This window comes from Mustela nivalis, assembly GCF_964662115.1.
Source record: "Mustela nivalis genome assembly, chromosome: 6".
Classification (NCBI taxonomy): Eukaryota; Metazoa; Chordata; class Mammalia; order Carnivora; family Mustelidae; genus Mustela; species Mustela nivalis.
Genome location: NC_139025.1, coordinates 44,640,200 through 44,657,503, shown reverse-complemented (window position 1 = coordinate 44,657,503; position 17,304 = coordinate 44,640,200). Strand labels below are relative to the sequence as shown.

At 47.4% G+C, this 17,304-nt stretch overlaps 1 protein-coding gene across 5 annotated transcripts in view; it reads left to right on the top strand.

Moving 5' to 3' along the window:
* The window catches only part of SAMD4A (sterile alpha motif domain containing 4A), a gene marked incomplete at its 5' end in the record, with an annotated part of 206,401 nt that extends 190,034 nt beyond the window's left edge, over nt 1-16,367 (top strand). For all 5 annotated transcript variants that reach the window (XM_082735073.1, XM_082735072.1, XM_082735075.1 and 2 more), the window contains 2 exons: nt 6,191-6,274; nt 11,946-16,367. In XM_082735073.1, coding sequence (XP_082591199.1) covers nt 6,191-6,274; nt 11,946-11,974 — 113 coding nt within the window. In that variant the 3' untranslated portion in view covers nt 11,975-16,367. The remainder of the gene's footprint in view (nt 1-6,190; nt 6,275-11,945) is intronic.
* Nucleotides 16,368-17,304: the final 937 nt, after the last annotated feature.

Genomic DNA, 17,304 nt, shown 5'->3' with positions numbered 1-17,304 from the left:
TCAGGCCCCGTCCTGGGACGACATACCAACCACCCTGCAGCTTCAGGGGAGGCCTAGCACAGCTGACCATTCTCCTACTCCTTCAGTCTCTATACACCTGTGGCCTCCTTGCTCCTTTCTAAGCCCCTGTCCCTTCGTTTGGCTTCTTCCAAGTCCTCAGTCCTCTCTTCTCACCTTACTTTCTCCCACATTCTCCTGTGTGAATTGGGAAGACCAGGCCCACCAGGAAGAGCTGGGCCATCCCTAGGACGACTCTTTGAGTCTGTAGATACATATCCTCTATCTGCACCTTTGTCACTTGCTAATGCTCAGAGCAACTATAACCCTAAGATTGTTTCCACCCTCTTGTTCTTACCGTTAAAAAAAAAAAAAAATCAAATAATATAGAAAGGCTTTTAAGGAAAAGTGACTGTCCCCTTCCCCTCCCCCTCTCAGCCCCCAGTCTCATCTCCCAGAGACAGCCACTTAAAATTATTTTTACTTTTCCTGGTAGTTAACTCAAATTCTCTAAGTGATGTTCTTTATAAATGGGACTTAGAACTCTAGAATGCTTGGAGGTCTTTTTTTTTGAAAGGAGGGGTTCAATTAGCCTCCTGCATAAGCAAATAAACTGGTGAGTACTGGGCAGGAGCTACTCTTAAGTCCTGCCCAGCACTTTCAGCCCATGCTGGGTGGTTCTTCCCAGGACATGGTCATGAAGAGCAAGGCAGACACAGCCACGACTTTGGGATTCCTGGCTGAAGGGAACAGACCCTGCACAGAGTCACTGCCATGGGAGGCGCCTTAGTCTCCAAGATCATTCCTGCCCCTGGCAGATCAGACACTGGTTTTTAAGACCACAAGTCATCATCAGAGCTCTTCCTTCTTCCTGAGGAGTCAGCCTTGTTGACAGGGCTACCACAGCTAACAGCCATAGTCAGGCCCAGACGAAGTTTTGTACTAGATAGACAGGGTCTATCCAGGATGGGCCTTGCCACTCAGAGCAGCATGTCCTTGTTTGTTTGGCAGGTGTCTAGGGGCTGACAGCCAGGGGGGCATGACCAAACTACAAGTATCATGTCAGGGAGTCAAAATTAGGAAGGCAGCAAGTGGCTTTCATCTTTACACAAGCAGAAGTGGTAGTGAACACAAAATGGAGTAGAGATGTGTAACCAACCCTAAATTAGATCCTCAGAAAACCATTATAATACAGCACAGTGGCTTCCTCCTGGCCACTGGATATCTTTAGAATGTTCCATTTTAAATCAGATGGGTAGATCTTAAAGATGACAATTCAAACTTAAAATGCTTTCATTAAAATGATGGAAAATTTTAAATGTCTCCAAAGAATATAGAATAGTCTGGGGGCTAGAACAAGCTCCCGAGTTGTGTATCAATTAATCAGTCACCTGGCTCAAATTTGCAAAACAATCTCTTCTTTCCTGGATCTACAGGACTTGTGGACCCCTTGAAGGCCACGTCAGGAGTGGTATTTTAGTTTATTCCCACAGGAACAGTTTTCTAGATGTTTCCTGGGATAAACAAGGAGAGCCACTAAGTGATCGCTGCCTCTCACTGGCCTGTGGCAAGAGTAAGAAACACTAAGCTGGTCCTCCCAGAGCAAGAGGGAGAAGGGTCTTCTACACTCACCAGTGGGGTAACTTGAGCTCAAAACAGGTGTGGTGCCTAGTGTAGTAATGTTCTCCCAAACTGGAAAATTAGTTTGGAAATCGCTTGCAGAAGGACTACCTTCTCTTGGAAGCAGATCTCTTCCTTGCTGACCAAGGCTCAGCCGTCACTGAGATCCAGTCAGAGAGGATCTCAAAACAGCCCGGGTGTAGCACTGAGAAGCCACAAAGTCTCCTCACCATCTGGAGGGCCTGACAGGAAGGGGCTGAGGGACCAGAAGCCGACATTGAAAGAAAAGCCTGAGGAAGGGCAGTCTGGGCAGTCTCACAGAGCTTTATTCTGGAGTTCCTTCCTGCACAAAACCATCTGCAAACCATCCTTGGTGCTGTACTGCCCCAGATGTGAGATGGGTAATAAGGTGCCTTGCATGGCAGCCGTTCATGAAGTATTGTAGTTGTTCGCCATAGCAGACCTCCCCTACGCACCAGCTCGTGACTGTATTTCTTCCATTAGAATGCTGCATACCAGGGAACACAGTGCCCCAAGCTGTTGTCATTCATTGCCTCCTTCGTGTGAGTTTCTCCCTTTCAGAGAACTGCCTTTCAAAAGAGTGGGGAGAGGGAGAGTGCCATACATACACTGGGTCCATTAGGGGAATGCAAGGGGCCGCCATGCAGAGGAAGGGACCAGAACAGGGACCCACTTAAAGTACCTGGTGCACTTCTGCTCTCTGCCTTCTAGTAGGCCAGGGCAAACAATTCTGCTCAGGTAGAGAGGTTGATGAATGACTCAACTGTATCACAGCCAAGAACGCACCTGGGCCGTGCTCCCCTGCCTCTGAAAGTCCAACTGAGAGTGACCCAACCTCTAGTCTAGGTGGTCCCTCTAGGTCTGGAGACCTAGACAGTACAATATCGTCTTATATTCTCATCATTTTTCATGAAAGTGTGCATCCTAGAGGATTTTCATAGCACAAACTTCTGCAGGTTTAGGAATGAGGCCACCAGAGAACAAGCTGTGTTGCCATAGCAGACTCAGGGGTGCAACTCATGTTCCTCTGCCACTTGCCACGACCGCCATGACTGTCTCTGTGATTATCAGCGTGGCTCTCTTGCCCTGACCATACTGATTTCTTTTCCTTCTGTGACTTCCCTCCCCCGTCCTGCTTGGTTCCCATCCTCCCTGTCTCCCTTTCTTTCTTATACCCCTTAACCCAGTCTGGATCCCACTTCTCCACCCTCTGTTCTGTCCTCCTCAGCCTCCCAGCAACCCCATTTTTCATTTAACTTGAAGCTTTCCTAGCTATTCAACAAGTATCCTAGGCTGTTGTTGGCAAAGTCAAATTCTAGCAGTTTTTGCTAGGATACCCCATTTCTTTTTCTAAAGTACTGAAGACACTGGCCTTTTTGCCACAGCCACAGGGACTGAGAGAGAGCTGTAGACTGTACCATACGTGCCACACATGTGAGACTCAGCTAGGATGGCTGGTTTCTGCCAAGAAAAAGCCACATGGGACCCTCCAGGTGGACCCTCCAGAAGCACTTCCATTCGGCATGGGCAGCTGCTCCCTTCCAGAATCTCCTTGACCTTGGGCCTGTACACGAGGCTTTCTACTTATGGGACTTCTGAAAAGGCACAATTTAAAAAGGCCCAGGTCAGCCTAGACCCTGGGCTTCCTAGGACGGAGAACTCTCACTAAATACTGGAATGTGCTGATGGTCAGGGGAAAAATTCCTGTTCTCAAGAGATATCATCTGACTTAAGGAAACAGGCCTGCCTCCAGCAACAGCAGAGAAGGCTCAGTCTTTCCCTTTTGCCTTACTGAGGACATAAAACTGCATCTGCCTGTCCCATTACAGCTAGGGACCCAGGCTCAATGCAATGAGCCTTTGGGGTAGCAGGAGCCAGAGCAGAGCTGGCCTGGTGCATCATGTGTGCCTGGGGGGCGGGAGCTGCCCAAATGCTTCCTGGGGCTTTGAGAGTTCTGCCCACCCAAGCCACACTTGGCTGAGGGCTTCTAGCCTGAGATGGAAGCTGTTATCTACCCAGCTGGTCTCCCTCTGTCTTGTATGTGTGGGGAGATGCCACGGATCTGTTTTTATCAAATACACAATTAAAAAGTCACACTATTAGGAAACTCTGGAGTGTGAACATATGGGCTTCTCCCAAGACTTAGAATTTTTCGGAGCCTCTCTGAGAGTGGTGGGGGTCGCGACACCCTGGCGCACCAGAGGGAAGAGCCAAGGGAGAAAAAGCAACCGTGCCAACTTTCAACCTAAAAGAGCAGCCACTAAGGTTTGGAGATGCTAGAGCAGAGAGCCCCGCATTTCTCAGCCCCCTTTTTGAACACGCAGTCCTAGGCTTGGAAAATGGCATTTTGCTGCGTGTTGGCAAGAAATCCTGCAGCTGAAACTCTTCTCTCCAAATGTCGAGCATCTTTATTTATCCAAATCTCTCCACAGTGTTTGTTTAAAGGGGAGTGCTAGAGAGTAAACTAAATTTTACAATGAGCATATGGATGGTTATAATTGCTGAGGGTTTTTTTTTTTCATATTTGCTAACTGGCTATATATAAAACTGTGTTTCTATTTTATAGATTTCACACCCTGAAGGCTGCTAATTTTGCATGCATATGATTTTCACATGAATGGATGAAAATACTAAAATACTCTTCCCTCTGGATTGTCTGATTGCCCCGACCCTACTCTGACAGCAACAATGGGTGGTGGTGGGAGAGACCCTCCCATTCTCCCTGGCTCCCGGCAGCCCCCCTTCCCGGAAAGCCCAGTCATCCTCTGTTCATGAATTGGCAACAGTTGCCTTTCAAACCCATTGATGCTGGAACTTGTGTCAGAAAGAACCCTGTCTGCTCCCCAGTGCTTTTCATATTGATCCATTTTGCCCATCTACTCAGAATTTTAAACAACAGAAATGATATCTGCCTCTGAATTAGCTGGTGATGGGGAACACAGATTGCAGAGAAAAGCTAAATGTGTAGCTCATCAAGGAAAACAAATACTTTGGTTTAGCCATTGGTTTCAACTTCCTATCCCACTAAACCACCAACCTAACCTCATTTGTCGTCCGCCCACCAGCCCCAAGTGCCCTCTGGTGGAGATTCAAAGGAGCGAGGAAATGGCCTGAAGCTTGGGCCACCAGGATCCTTTCCCCACTTCCAGACTGAAGAGGGAAGGCCCAATGAAGAAGAGAAGTTTCCCAGAGTCACATATGAAGACAGTGGCAACCTTGAGATTCCCAGGCCCTCAGAACATATCCCACTGCTGATTTCTGTCTGTCCCCTAACCCCCACTATAGGATTTCACAGTTCTTAGCTGTCAAGAGTTTCCATCTTTTTCATCACTCAATAGACATGTGTGAAGTGTGCCAGAAGACCATCGCTGGAATTAGGCGAGGTTCAGAAAGAGATGAGAGCACTGTCACTGTCTGCAAGGTGCTTCCAAACCAGTGAAAGACACTCAAGAGCTTCCCAGGATGACGGGGACTGGGAGAGAGGGACGTACTGACAGTGAGGGGCCCAGCAGAACAGAGGAGGAGGCTCCTACCGGCTGCCTCCTGCTTGGCGGAGGATGAACTGGAGCCTGGAGAGAGAGGGAAGGTCCAGATGGTAGAGGGGGCTTTGTGACTATAAGGCCCACAGCCTAGTCCTGGGCAGTGAGAGTCTGCCCAGTGGACATCTCTGACCTTCTAAGTGGCTGGAGGCAGGACTGACTAGCAACTTTAGTCGCTGCAGCATGCTGGGGAGAGCCAGCTCTGGAGTCAGACCCCTGTGGGTTCTGTGGGTTCTTGTGTTAGCCAGCCAACCTGGCCAGTCACTCTAAGACCACTCGAGAACTGTGCCATGCTATGGTTTCTGTTTCCTTGTAACAAAATCAGAAAGGCGCCAAGCCCACTTCTAGGCACCGGGAGCAGCAGGGCCAAGTCCTGCTCCAACGAAGTGCACATGGAACTGGGAGCAGGCAGCAAATAAAGAATGGGTCAGATGTTGGTGACAGCTGTGGAGAAAAAGCAAGCAGAGGAAAAGGAATAGGGCTGGGAAAGTTCTACTTATCTCTAATGTCCTTTCTAAAGACACAGGAGAGCCAGAGATGTGAAGGCAGGGAGACAGAAAGTCATGGAAGTATCGAGGGACCACCATTCTGGGCAGAGGGAACAGCAGTGCAAAAACGGGCAGAAGAGGTCCTGGGAAGGAAGGAAGGGCGAGGAAAGCTGTACACGGGGAAGGGTTAATAAGGGTCCGATCATGTGGGCCTTGCAGGCCATGGCAGGGGGTTGGCTGTTACTCTGATGGGAAGCTGCTGGAGGGTTCTGAGCAGAGGACTGACAGACTGACCAGCTATTTTTAGTTAGCAGTTTTCTTCCAGCTGCCCATGTTCACAATGGACTCCGTGCGCCTAACAGACTCATAGGTTGGTTGAAATCAGAGTGTAACTTGCCTCCATGCTGATCCTCAGAGCCCCCCAAGTTGCTCCAGGGTGGACGGGGTGGTGCCCCACAGCACCGTGCATACCTTCTCCTTGTTCTTAGAGTCTCTATCACCAAGATAACCCTTTGTCCCTTGCAGAATTCCAGCTTCCTGTGACTGAACCTGACATCAACAACAGGCTGGAGTCCTTGTGCCTCAGTATGACCGAGCACGCCCTGGGAGGTGAGTGAGTCCTCCTTGCTTTTTACTGTATGCCTGGGAGAACTAGCAGCCATCTGCTGTCTACACTCTGGCCATAGCTCAGGAGGAATGGGAAAGGCATAAGGAGAGGTAGGCAGGGGACAGAGAGAGAATGGCCTCAGGGTGCTGTTGGATCCTTGTCAAGCCATACCACACTGAGGAGCCAACAATGCCCTGCTCCTTCTTTTCTGGGAGGTGAGTCAGGGACCCGGAGACCAAGGCTGTCCCTTTTTCCTCAGAGCCACCCACCCACTCTGATGTCCTAGCGCAGCAGCTGTCCCAGCCAAATGCTGGGAGCCGGAGGAGTCAGAAACACAAGACATGGCTTTTAGTGGCAACAACCCCCCCCCCCGCCCCCCCTGCCGCCGCCAACAGAATTGGATTCTTTCCTTCTCGGCACTAGATCTCCCCGTCTGGTCCAAGCGTATCCCAGCTTGTTCTAAAAATAGAATTTTTGAAACAAAAATCCCTGCTTGTTTTTACATCTCCTTGCTCCAAATGGTTTCCACGATGCCTGGAGCCCCAAGCAGTCTGAGACGTCCTTCACAATGTGACAGGGATGGTCTAGTTCCATGTGCCTGTGGGCTGCAGCCCCGCAAGGAGCTCCAGAAGCAGCTGGGTTGTCCTCTGCCTGTCTGGTCGAAGCCCTATGTCATCACTGGAGCCCCGGGAGGCCTTCAGTGCCCTCCGGGTACTAACCAAGTGCTTTTCTCCAGCCTGAACTCTGCGCCAGCCCTGGGGATGTTTGGCAGGCAGAGGAGCAATGTCCACCCCTTCCTGCCAACCTCTGGGAGGCTCTGAGTCAGAGAGGCCTCCTGTGACCCTTCCCAACAGTCCTCTCCAGTCGGGATGCGCTCACCCTCCCTGGAGATGGGCAGTCAGGACACCTAAAGCCAAAATGTGAGCTATCTAGCCATGGTGGGGAGAAAGGCTGCTGTCAGCTGCTGCTCCAGTGGGCTTTGTCCTCCTGACCAGGGACTTTTAGATTTTTAGTCCCTGCAAACACAGTCTTATCCTGACACCAAATATGAGACCAACAAATGCTCAGCATGGAGGAGATTGGAAAGCAAGGACTGTACCTACCTGACCTCAGCTGTTCAGGGCTCTCCATGGCCCAAAGAAATCCTCCACTCAGTACCAGAAGCGAGCTATCACAAGGCCTCCCAGAGCCTCTGACTGAACAGATGGTGGGAAGGCACAGCTTCTAATGTGACCTCCATGGGGTTCCAGGAACCCTATTTGCAAATACTGCTCTCTCCCTTAGCCACTCATATCCTAGAAGCTTTTACCACACCATTGGTCCATTCCTGGTCCCTCTGTGGGGAGATGCCACCAACTGCTCTTCTCCAGCTAACCAAGGAGACTGGGTCAGCACACTGGTAGCCCCTAATGAGTAATGGGAAACAACCCAAAGGTCCATCAACAGGTAGAAATGGATGAACGAAATACTTTATAGCCACACAGTGGAATATCGTTCAGCTTAAAAAGGAATGAAGTTCTGATCCATGCTACAACATGGATGAACCTTGGAAGCATTACACGAAATGAAAGATGCCAGACACAAAAGGCCGCACAGTATACGATTCCACTTAGGAATTTATGAAATGTCCAGAAGAGGCAAATCTGCAGAAACAGACAGTATGGTTTAGTGGTTGTCAGGGGCCAGAAGGAACTGCCAAGTGGATAGTGATTGCTTGATGGATACTGGATAAAAATGTTCTGGAATTAGACAGTGGTGATGGCTGCACAACTCTGTGAATATACGAAAACCTCGGAATTATACTTTAAAAGGGTGAAATCTGTGGTATGCACATTAGATCTCAATTTTTTCAAAAAGGGAAGCCTCCCAGGCCCTGAGCATTCAGGCCAAGCTCAGCCCACTTCAGGCAGCCCAAGCTCCCGCCCACCCAACGGTGGCTGGTGGGTGAGGAACTCCCTCCGCCTTTGAGAGTCAGCAAGGATAACTGACCTTCTTCCCCAGGGCTTGATATATCTCCGATAATTGGCACTTTGGGAGCCCTTATCAAACTGCTAAGTGCTAACATTATCATCATTAGTAGCAAGAATGCCAAATGCTCTTTATTAAAGGGAGGTTTTCATTGAAAAGGTTTCATTTTTTAGCTCATTCTTCGACTTTTACAGAAAACCTCTATGAACTGATGGGGTTTTTTGCTAATGTTTTCATCTTGTTAATCTCCTAAGCCTTCTTATTGCTGTGTTTTTCCTCAATAATCCTGTCTGGTGGGAAGCCTCGTAAGCAGTTTCCAGAGCAGAGAATGAAAATTAAGTTCAGGGTGGCCCCGTTGGGCACAGTGGCCATGAGCCCGCCCCACAATGAGACTGCTCCTCTCTGCTGGGCCCACCTCTTCCAGGTGCTGGGAAGATGACCTCGCTGGGAACAGAATGCCAATGAATTAAATCATTTTACAGGAGGACATGTAATTATGGAGAGGAAAGCAAGTAAAAGAGGTTCCTCTGCCTGTGTCTCAGGACAGGATGGGAGGGTGGCCAAGTTCTGGGATACCACATCCTATGATGGACTTTCTAATGTGGCTAGTCCATGGGCCCCAGGCCTTGGAGGGGCTCATCCTTCTATGCTGACATCTCTACTCTCAGTGTCCTACACTAACTACAACCCTCCTGGTGCCAGTCTAAGCCATTTCTCTCTTTGGCTTTCCATTTCTGCTTCTTCTTTGCCCTCCCCCTGACCCCTCCAACATGAGGAAGCCAAGGAGGTGGGCTGCCTCTGCCATCTTGGTTGAAGGCTTTCATCTGGCTCTGTTGGACCTGCTCCTTATTGGTGGCCTGGCTGCTATCTTCCTCCTGCACAGAGGTTGTATGGGCAGGAACAGCCACGGCTACAAAAGCAAGCCTTGTCTAAGCAGGACAGAGTCTGCAGTGAATTCCATCATAAAGAGGAATGTCCCATCCACTCTCTGGTGGTCCAGGATTCATGGATTTCACATGATTTCCTTGCCATTCCTTCTCACCTTCTTTCCTTATTCCTTCTTGAGACTTAACAGCCTCACTTCTAGCTGATATGGAGACTTTTTTTTTTTAAAGATTTTATTTATTTGACACAGAAAGAGAGATCACAAATAGGCAGAGAGGCAGGCAGGGGTGGGGTGGGGGGCGGGGGAAGCAGGCCCCCTGCTGAGCAGAAGGCCTGACTCCGGGCTTGATCCCAGGACCCTGAGATCATTACCTGAGCCAAAGGCAGAGGCTTAACCCACTGAACCACACCAGACTTTGTGTAAATTAGAAAAAGGCTCTACTTTCTTAACATGCTATTCTGCCACTGATTTGTTACTTGTCATAATTAACTATAAAACTCACAACAAATACATGAAAATGGTGCTCCCTGGAGTTGTACACCTTACACAACTGTAAATAGTGAATCTGGACTTACCTGTGGGTCATTTCCTTACAGATGAGTACTGTCACCCTTGGAGGATGAAGCATAGGATTGGAATTAAATGAAAATGCAGCTTAGGGGTGGATTAGTTGGGATTTTTATGTTTCTCGCTCCCCACTTACACAGCTATGAAGGGTTGGCATTAATGAGTAGGCCATGAGCCCTGGCAAGTGTGTGCACTTCACTCCTACAGACAAGGGAGTGATGTCTACACACTAACACATGTGTGTATACTTAATGCACCCACTGTTTCCCATGACCCATTACCATTGCAGAACCACCATAAGAGGCTCAGGTTAACACCTGCAGAAGTCAGGGCAGCGTTATGATTGTAAGTTCACATCTGGGAGCCTCGAGGACTGATGGCCTGATTATCAGAAACACTCCCAGGGTCATTTGCTTTTCTTTTTTAAAATCTCTCCAAAAACTATGTGGAAATTTATGGACATACACAAGTACAAGTAAAGTTGGGAAAATCCGAGTAAGGTCAGTGAATTGTGTCAACATCAGTATCTTCATGGTAATATTATAGTTTTGCAAAATGTTACCATTGGGAGAAACCCAGCAAACCCAGAAACCCGATACTCTCTTATAACTGCATGTGAACCTACAGTAATCTCAGTCAAAATTTCAATTAAACATGTCTCCTTCAAGTCCTTGCTGGCAAGACACCAGACTGGCACCACCCATCGGGAGGCGAGGAGGCTTGTACAGTGGATTCAGTACTCCCCCCCCCCCCATCACTTAGGTCTTCCAGCTTTCCCACAACACTCTGCCACTCCCCTCTCACACCTGAGTTCTGTCTATTGGATCTAGGTGCTCCTCCTAGTAAACCAGCTTTGTGACATCAAGGCTCAGACCAGGACATACCTGCTGATGTTTGGATATCAGCAAAACCAGGGAAGCATCCTGCTTCTCTCCCTGGCCTTCATTTACTGGCCACTGAACACAGTCATGTCTGCCTCTACAATGGCTCATCCATGCTTCCTTCTGCTCACTGGATAAGCCCTTGTCAGACAAGCCCTAGCATGGACCACTGTAGGGGCCCTGCTGCCACCAGCCTTGTCCCTTTTTAGGTCTTCTAACACAGCTGCCAGAGAAACCATTCTAAAATCAGACCTAATTACTCTACTGCTTAGAATGCCCAATTACCAAGTCCAAGCTCCTGTTCATAGTATACAAGACCCTTATGGCCTCATTCTGGGGATCCTCCTATAGTCCCATGTGTTAGACAACCATAAAGGAGCTAGGCAGCCTTTGGCTCCCCCAGCAGTTTGTCTCACTCATCGCCTCTTGTGTTGGACATGCACATCCTCCACTTTACAGCCTGGTCTCACTGACTCTCTGTGTAGACTGTGTAGACACAGCCTGTGTTGCATAGCATAGCATTCACCCACTTCCACAGGATCTTTCCTTTCCCAGTGCCCACACCTCTAACTAGGCTGTCTGCCCCTAACCAGATTCTTGAGACAGAGAATCTAGATCAGTTTGGGTGAGCCGCATCCCCTTGGTCTGCTCAGCTGTGATTGGGGCTCAGAGTCACAACCACCTCATGCCCGGGCTTTCAGACTCGCCGGGAGGAGGATGCTACCAAAGAAAGGGATGTGAGCTAGACAGGTCCACCTGCAGGTCTGCTTCAGTATCCCTGCCAGCTCTCAGCACCTCTCCTGCCACTCCTCCATTCCCCCATCCCACACTCTAAATAAACCTCCCATCTAGCCCCCGCCCCACCAATTAATGACCAACACCACACCTGTACATGAGTTGTATGCCCTCCCCACACCCTCTTCCTTTCCTGCCGCCGCCTCCTCTCCTCCTACAAGCACCACCTTACAAAAGTTATTTTCTTTCTCCATTAAACTGCACTTGACTCCCAGGGACATCTTAACTCTTCCTCCATTTTTCCTGCTCTGCCTGGTACATAACTCCATCACAGCAATGATGCCTCCTACATCCCCGTGGCTTTACAGAGCTGTCCCGACGAGGATGTGTGTACTTACAGGGTGAGGACTAGGTCTCCTGTCTTGGTTCCCAGACTCATTACAGTTCCTGGAAAAATGGCTACTCCACAGATGTTGAGTGGGTGAGTGTGTGAATGAAGGGGTGGATGAATGGGGAAGTGTGGTCTTCACCTGTCTTCAGAGACCGGGAAGCCCAGCGTGCAGGGTGTGCGACAAGGTGGCCGTGAAGGGAACGGTTTTGCTCAGCTGTGCCCAACATGAATTCTTTCTCTCCCAGACGGGGTTGACCGGACCTCCACAATCTAGAAGCTGAAGATGAGAGTGACCGCGCTGGCCGTGAAATCGACTGCTGCGGGTCCAGTGTCAGCCATCTTCAGGGTTGCACAGAATCCTCCGAGATACTTTGCAGCCTTTTTTTTTTCCCTGGTCCCTCTCCCATTTTGATTTTGTGAGAGCGTAGGTCGTCCTTGTAAACATATCAGTAGACCGGGGACTGGTTATTTTGTCATTTGTTTCTGTCACGGGATGGCTTGGTGTGCGGGGTGGGGAGGGGTCTCTAGGGAAATGTGGGGCCGGGAGGGGATGGAGAGGGAAGGCAAGTGGCTTCCTGGATGGAGAGAGGGGGAGAAACGAACAAAAGAGTACCGCTGGCAAAGAGCTGGGAGAGACGAGGGAGGGAGGCTGAACCCTGGGCCCAGGCGCCCCTCACAGCCCGCCTCCGCAGTCAGGCCCCAGGACGCAGTCGTGGGCGAGTGCGACCAAAGCAAGATGGCGGCCCGCCCTCCCTGCCGCCAGGACCGGCTTTCCCTGAGGACCCGGCTTGGAGTCGAGCCGCAGCAGAGGGCCGCACGGCCCCGGCGGCAGAGCGGGGGGAACGTTCCCTCCAACAAAATTTCAGAGAAACTTTGATTTGTGTATTGTTTACATAACAATTTTAAAGGGTACATAATGTGTAAAGAGTTTGGATAGAACTTCTCTTCATACTATGGTTTTTGTAAAGGATTTGTTGATATGGATTCATTTCTTTCCTCTATTTTTATAATAGCAGCAGGGTTGTCTCTCAAAATGGCTGCGAAGCCGCGCTTGCCGGGAAGGCGGACGCGTCACGTAGGCCGAGGAGGCGTCAGTTTTTCCACCGCGGCCGCGCTCGGCAAACAGGTGGGCTGGTGGGGCGAGCACGTGACCGGAAGCGCGGGGAAGGACGGCACCGTGTGTGTGATCAGTTAGGGTCAGCTCGCAGGTCACGGTGAGACGCTGAAAGAATCCTGCGGCCCCTTTCTGGGCTGGATTTGCTTCCTCTTCCTCCCCACCCTATGGTGGGGTTTCATCCTATCACCCTCTGCCTCACTTCACACACACACACATACACGGGTTCAGGTTACACACACACACACACACACACACACGTGGGTTCAAGTTCCACTGGAGGAAAAATGACAAGGACCGACATTTTTCCCTTGCGAAAGGCCTTCATGTCAGATCAGGAGCTCAAAAGACCACTTCCACTGCGATTGCGCAGAGGGACCTGAGCCTGGGGGCCGCGTCCCCCTGGCTCGCTCACTGCTGAGGAAGGGGAGGAGAGCCAGACCCAGGACAGTGTCTAAGGGGTCAGTCAGCAAGTGGCAGAGAGAGCGTGTAGGGAGACGTGCAGTCCACGCGGCAGGGCGGGCTGTGAAGGAAGATGTGAGGAAAGGCGGCTTCAGGATGCAAACGTGGTTCCCTCCACGTGTACGTCAGGGGCTCGCTGTGTCGTCGATCGGGCGGCACAGAAGAGCGAGAAAACCAGCCCTGACCTGGCGAGATAGTAACAAACTGTGCTACCGCGAAGTAATAGCTCTGTTTCTTAAGGGCAAGAAAGACTATGTTTGGGATTCGAGGCAATGGAGGGTATTAAAGGAAATCAAAGAGGAGTTGTGCTTTGCACTGGAAAATTGGTTTGTGTAAATGATGGTATGAATGCTCAGCCAGAGGCGAGAGCGGGGAGACGGTCTAAGGCCTGTTTATTAAATGGGTGAGTCTGGTGCCGTTGCTTTTGGCGAAGGCAGCGTCGAAATTGGAGAGATTGGACCATGAAAATCACTGCGCTTGCCTACGGTTATTTAAAAAAAAAAAAAAAAAAAAAAAATTAATGAAGTAAATACAGATTTAAAAGGCCTTAATGAAATTTAAACAACTTTCTTTTACCTTCAAGATTGAAAATGTGCACCCAGTTCAGCCTTGCTTTTGAAGTTTTCTAAGGTTTAAAAAGGTGGGAGCATCTTAACCGTAGAAAGCCTTTAGCAAGGGAAGGGGGCTTGAACCTACCACATCACATTTTGCGTTAAGACAGACCGACCTCCCCTTCGGGGACTACATTCTAAACATGCAAATCCATGTGCAGAAAGGGGCAGCAATTTTTAGTGTGTTTTGTTTTTGGTTTTTGTTTTTTTAACCAAGTGCCATTAACATTCATCCTCCACACCCCTTTTCTAAACAAGCTTCCTGTTGCTTGGGGAATGTGTTGGGATGGACGATCACATGTAAGGCAGGAAGAAAAGATCAAAAATGTCGAAGGCCAAAGGTAAGACCAGAGGGTTTGTGAAGGTGATTTTTGGATGCTAAGAAAGTTAATAAAGAGAAGAAAAAGCAAAGGTATTACACATCTTGTGGGGAAATGAGAAAGCACTCAGATCTGCTGCAAAACACATATATCCATAAAGACTTGGGTTGTTCAGAAAACAGATTGTGAACACAATCACATTAGCATGAATCCTTTAAAAGGAAGAAGACCTTAAAGTATTTGCAAATCTGGATTTCTATTTATTCCTTCACTGAATATAGAAACAATGGTTATCTGATTATTAGAGATATTATTTTGGATATGTTACTTATTAACTTGCTATGGCTGGTAACCATGATAAAGTCTGTTATTAATAACAACATAATTCTTTTTTTAAAAAAAAGAAAAGCTTATTTTTCATTGACTGTGTATAGATTTATCTACTTAGTTGTGTTTTGCTATTAATGTTTCAATTTTTCTTTTTTTTAAGTTGAGTGTTCTGATAAATTTTAGGAGCCTGTCCCCACCTTGTTTTGAGTCCTGTGTTGACTGCAGGTATACAGCTCAATTTTAAAATCCTAAAGCAAAAGAACTTTATTTATAAAAAAAAAAAAAATCAAACAGTTGCATGCGTAAGGCTGTGAAGTCGGATATTTAGTAATAAAGCGGCAGTGCCTTTTTTTGTATTTACCCATTGACCCCCAAATGCAACTGTTTTATATTAATAGTAAACGTTAAAAAAATCTTAGAGGAAAATCTATTTCACTACATGTTTCCCCCCCTTTTTCTGATTTAAGCAGTATGTATTTGGCACCTCTACACTGTCCTAGGGACAGTGGTGGTCTATGATATTGTTACCATGTATGATGTTTTATTGGTGCTTTTTATTCATAGTGGTTTCTTACCAGAAACAGTAGGAAGACACACATGAACTGTGTACAAGAATTGAAACATTGCTGCTGATAATGTGTCTTTTTCCACACGCTTTTTGAGTTTCACTTTTTGAACAAGGGCCAGCAAGCAAAATAGACGCTGTTGGGTCTGCCTGCAGAGGGCGGCTGTTTGCACCAAGCTCTCAAATCCTGTGTATTGATGGTCCCTTTTTGGTACTCAGGATTGGAACTACAGCTGGGCCCCCATCTCCCATTCCTTTGAAGAGACACTGAGGGAAACAAGGTTTTCTTTTGAGGTGTCATTGGCTGCCTTTTACGGAATGGGAGCCTTCTCCGGGTCCTGTGTTCTTCTGCACCTCTTGTAGCGACTGCCAGTGCAAGGTTTGTAGACGTGCATTCCCCAGTTAGCACGGGGAGTCCCCCAAAAGCCTGGGCTGGGGGACCGAGCTGGGCTGAATGCATAGGCATGCAACCAGAAGGGCAGCGAGGGGCAGAAAAGTAGGTCCCAGTCTCGTTGGCCCTCTGGAGATGTCTGCAGCAGGGAGCTGCGGCTTGGGTACAGGGAAGCAGCCTGACCAAGGCATTCAGGCGTGCCTGTTACAAGAAGGACCTGCGGAAGGATCATTTGCACATGGGGCTGTGATAACACTAATGTTGATTTTTTTTTTTTTACAAGTCATCAGAGATGTTTGCAAAGTGAGTTTTATTTTTTTGTAATTCCTTTATCTTTACTTAAAGGTGAATGTGTATTCCTCTGGGAGGAATAGGAAGAAAACAGGAATGTTAATAATGTCAAACAGAAGACTTCCTCCCTTATTAATATATAACCCTCATGTATTTATGCCTAATGTAAGCTGACTTTTAAAAAGCTTTCTTTTGTTGCATGCCCCGTGCAGGCATCCCTATTGTACATGCATGCCTCTCGTCCTGTTTTCCTGTATAAAGTTAGTGAACAAAGAACTATTTTTGCCTAGTTCATGTTGCCAAGCAATGCATATTTTTTAAATTTGTCATATATGGAAATAGCATGTTTGTTACATGTAAAGCTTTACTGATATACAGATATACTAATGTTTGAAGATGCTGTTCTTTGCAAGTGTACAGTTTTCAAATGTTGTTACCAGTGAAACACCCTTGTGGTTTAAACTTGCTACAATGTATTTATTACTCATTTCCTCCCATGTAACTAAGAATCATGGCTATATTTCATATCAACGTTATATTGAAAGTGAAGGGAAATGATTAATACAAGGTTTTGTAACACTGGTGTGTGTGTCTTTTCTCTTGTTTGTCGATATGATCGATTAGAAAGCAAGAACTGAATCTTAGAAATAAGCCAGCAAGGAAGAATGAGCATGACATCTTTGTAAACAATTACCACCTGACCAGTCTATGCAAACTGTCTTCAACTATGATTCCCTTTTTTTTTTTTTAAACAAAAGAGGAGGGGTAGAGGTATAAAAATTTATGCTACTTGATATGTGCCCTGAGTAGTCAGTATATGCATCACCTGACTTGAAGGCATATTTTTTTTATTTTTTATTTTTTATAAACATATATTTTTATCCCCAGGGGTACAGGTCTGTGAATCACCAGGTTTACAAATTCTGTCCTTGTGGTTGATAATGTTTATAGCTTCCTCTCCATTTTCAATGTCTTTGAGATCATATTTCACCCCTTAACCATGGTATAAAGAAACAACAGCTTCCTTGGAACCTTGATATTTTAACTACATATGGCTTGAATCTCATAATACCTCTGATTCAAGTATATCTGATACAAATAATGGCAATTAAGCAAATGGTTGAAGAGCCTAATGTGGGTTTGAAATCTCTGGCTGTGCGATATTCAACAAGTTACTTAACCTCTCTGAGCCTTGGTTTGGTTTGTTTTTTGGCCTATGAAACTCAAGGTTTATATAATTAAACCTGTAATCCAAAAAAGAAGAATATGAAGACAAAAGAAACATAGTATATAGAAGTTATTGCCACCAAAATTTAGCAATCCAAGGCAACCACAGCTTGACGTTGTAAGAATGACCACACACCGACTCTCTTTTCACCAGGCTCAAGCTGCTCAAGTGACACACAAAATCCAAAACAGTCCCTGAAAACATGTAGAAATGCCTCATAAGCTGAAATATTAAATGAAATTCTGCCCAGAATTAAATTCTCATAACTCAAATGAGATAGAGCTCAGTGTAT